The sequence below is a fragment of the Drosophila gunungcola genome, unplaced genomic scaffold, assembly GCF_025200985.1.
Source record: "Drosophila gunungcola strain Sukarami unplaced genomic scaffold, Dgunungcola_SK_2 000001F, whole genome shotgun sequence".
In the NCBI taxonomy this organism is placed as follows: Eukaryota; Metazoa; Arthropoda; class Insecta; order Diptera; family Drosophilidae; genus Drosophila; species Drosophila gunungcola.
Genome location: NW_026453197.1, coordinates 6,201,185 through 6,204,700, shown reverse-complemented (window position 1 = coordinate 6,204,700; position 3,516 = coordinate 6,201,185). Strand labels below are relative to the sequence as shown.

Genomic DNA, 3,516 nt, shown 5'->3' with positions numbered 1-3,516 from the left:
TTCATAAATTTACACCTCACGACAACCAAAACCTAACTGTTTCGTTCACATTTTAGGTGACTCAATAATGCTTACATTGCAGGCTACTACCTATTTCATTTATAAAACATAAAACATTTTAATTCCAGCAGCCCCACCCATATTAAGTAGAATTTTTTTACATTTTTTTTGATCGCGGGTATTGTTATGCTTCAAGCTCGAATAAAAAATTTCTTCCATATGAAAATGAAAATAGCACCTAAAACCATCACAGCAGCTTTGTGATTGTAGTTGGTTACTAGTTCTAGTTTTTTCGCCAAGTGCACTTCTGGTACACATCAGCACGTGTTCATTTCCGGCTACAGCATTTACCGTGCATATCCTGCTTTGTATCCTTGGCCAACTCTCCTTCTGTTCTGCTCTTCTCTGGTCTGTTGCGTTGTATCCTGTAGCTGTAGCTATAGCTTTTCCAATGGTGACTGCCTAAGCCGTGCTCCATCGTCGATACAGAAAGCTTTCAGATTTAATTTTAATTAGGTGCTATTGAATTTATAAATTTTTCAGCTGCTGTCGCCGTCCTGCGTCCTTTGTCCTTCCGCCCTTTTGGCTCCTCACCGCACAGTGAGAACTTTACCAGCCACTGGTAAAAGTTTCCAACGGAGAGACTCCCTTCATCAGTGGCGCCCTGCCTGTTGCCTGACACTAATAACAATAATCGCAAATTGTATTTTCATGAATTTTCAACTCGTAATTACTAATATTTCAATATACATACAAATACATAATCTATATACACACCACCTCCTCCATCACGCTCCCCAATAGAAGCCAAAACTGGCGCATAATTAAAATTTGTTGTCCACGCCTACTGTGTAATGGCAGGTTGGGATGGCTGGCAAGGTTCGGGGATTTACCTTTTACAATGAATAACAATGAACAATGTACATTAATTTTCCGTATTAATTGTTTATTTGCGCAGGCTGCATATTAAAATTTCTGCTAATCAATAATAAACCCCATTCGAAACAGATTACTTCTCGTTGGGCGTTTGTTTCAACTGGTTGGAGGGAGGGTCTTTGGGGAAAGGTTAGCCTAATTGAGTTTTAAGTGATTCTTAAAGCTTTTAGGTAAAAAGGCAAAGGAGAGCTTCATGCACTAATGCAAATAATACAGATTTATAATTTTTGGTCCAGTGATTTGCTTTCAAATTTGTTACCAAGACACTAACACAAATTTCTAGATTAACATTTTGAAAATTAATAAGCATTTAATAACAAAAAATAAAGTCACAAAGTTCTCAAGGAAATAAATTTCATGCTCAAATTAAGTTTCTGGAAAGGAAATTGTAGGCCTTTGAAAAACAATATGAACTTTCTGATTGTGATCGCTATCCTGTCTCTCTTCTTGAATGTCAACTGCCTGGACGAAGCCACTTTGCTGAAGCTGCGCAAGTTCGTAAACTGCGAGGACAAGGGTTACAAGTCGAGCAAGGGGATATATCGTGACTACTGGGTGCTGGAGAACTACATAATGGCGGGTCACGGACCACTTTTGTGCTCTGCAAATGTGACATACACCAGTCATGCAGACTACACTTACCTGGACAATGTGGTGCCTCTGCTGGAACGCTGGCGATCGCCTCTAAGCCTGGCCATCTATGCTCCTGGCGCCGATTTCGGTCCCACTCTGGAGAGCATCCTGTACCTGCTGCAGTGCCATCCTGGCAGGCACTTGGTTCGCGAGCTAACCAGCTTTCACCTGTACTTTAACGTGGAACACCTGCCCCAGGTGGTACTTTCGCCCAGAATGGCTCTGAGCAAAAGGGCCAACTGCCACGCCCCACCGCCGTATGTGAATGTAGCCAAAAGCAACATGTACAGGTCGCGGACCAAGCTCGATTATCCCGTCAATTTGGGACGCAACATTGCGCGCAGGGCTTCGCTAACCCATTTCGTCCTGGCCTCGGACATCGAGCTGTATCCCTCGCCCAGATTGGTTCCCGCCTACTTGAGCTTCTTAAGCCGACATGTAATGTTTACTTTAAGACTTAAGACTTTTTCACACTCTCCTGAAATACCAACAATTGAGTTTTGAGTGATGTGTTCTTATAGATTCAGTGCTTAGGGGATTTAAACTTATAAAGACGCCTCAGGAATGATCGATTCATCACAAAATCAAAACAGCTTTATTGTTTTTAAACATATGCGCATAAATATCAAAATATTTCCGTGTGAAAGAATATTTTATAATTGTTACAGCTGCTTTCTTTTCTTGTTTTTTTTTTCAAATTCCACCCAGCTTTGATACGCAACTAAAGTCAAAAGGAAGCCAAAAAATATAAATAAATATAAATTAATGAAATAAATATTTAAATAAATAAAATATAAATGAAATGTAAGAAATCATTAAATCACATTTAACAAAATAAAACTATGATAATAATAATGAATCAAAAGGAAATGTTTAAGATGCTTTATAATAAATAAATAAATTATTACAATTTACAACAAAAGATCTCTGAACGTGATGTTAATATAACTCTATTCACAGGTAATTGGAAGGCCGGGACAACAGCCCACATCACCGGTGGTCCATGCGCTTCGAATTTTTGAAGTAATGTCCAATGTTTCAGTTCCGAGCACCAAGACCGAGTTGCAAAAGTTATTGAAAACTGGCGAAGCCCTTCCATTTCACATGCAAATCTGCGCGGTCTGCCATCGAGGACCCAAGCTGGAGGAGTGGATCAATGCCACCGAGGCATCCGCCGATCTGAACGTCTTCAATGTGGGCCATCGCTCCGATTCGGACAACATGTGGGAGCCGATCTTCATAGGCACCGTCGAGGATCCGCCGTACGACGAGCGGCTGAGCTGGGAGGGCCAGAGGGACAAAATGACGCAGGCGTACGCCATGTGCGTCCTGGACTACGAGTTCCACATTCTGGACAACTGCTTTCTGGTCCACAAGCCCGGCATCAAGCAACCCGGCAAGAGCAAATCCATTTTCCCCCAGACCCGCCGCACCAATGGCCTCATCAACAAAAGGATATCCCGGGAGCTGCGCATCATGTACGGTTCTCGAGCGGGCTGTGTCATTTAGGGTGCGATTCCAAATTCGATGTTAGTTTTTAAGAAGTTTTTTTTGAAATTTTTCCATAAAAAGAGATTTATCAACAAAAAAAAAAGTAGCAAACTTGTTTAATTAATTCTTGCACATTAATACTGTATGTAGTTTAATTTCTTGACAAACTTATTTAAACTAACCTTTCCGGTTTTTTTTGGGTGTATTTATATTGACTATACAATAAATGTTTCTATAGTTCCTAGATCAGATTCATGATTTAATCCATTAATTTTTATAAATTTCAAAATGTATTTTACAAAATTGTAAAAATCTTCTACATTCAGACCGAATTTCTGCAAATTTTTTTAAAATTTTTTTTGCAATTTTTTTGTTTGTTGTTTCTATGGTAGTAATTTGATATAGTCTGCCGAACCGGCTCGTTCCGACTTCATTATCATACTACCTACAACAGAA

At 39.9% G+C, this 3,516-nt stretch overlaps 1 protein-coding gene across 1 annotated transcript; it reads left to right on the top strand.

Annotated features, from left to right (window-relative positions):
• Positions 1 to 1,260: 1,260 nt before the first annotated feature.
• Positions 1,261 to 3,102, top strand: LOC128261567 (beta-1,4-glucuronyltransferase 1). The gene is made up of 2 exons (XM_052995335.1): positions 1,261 to 2,007; positions 2,530 to 3,102. Exons 1-2 carry the CDS (start codon positions 1,294 to 1,296, stop codon positions 3,076 to 3,078), a joined length of 1,263 nt encoding a protein of 420 aa, XP_052851295.1. The 5' UTR covers positions 1,261 to 1,293; the 3' UTR covers positions 3,079 to 3,102.
• The last annotated feature ends 414 nt before the right edge of the window (positions 3,103 to 3,516 follow it).

Coding starts and splice junctions, on each gene's coding strand:
- LOC128261567 (XM_052995335.1), top strand. CDS start 1,294: ATGCTCAAATTAAGTTTCTGGAAAGGAAATTGTAGGCCTTTGAAAAAC. Junction 2,008..2,529: donor TGAGCTTCTTAAGCCGACAT/GTAATGTTTACT, acceptor CTCTATTCACAG/GTAATTGGAAGGCCGGGACA.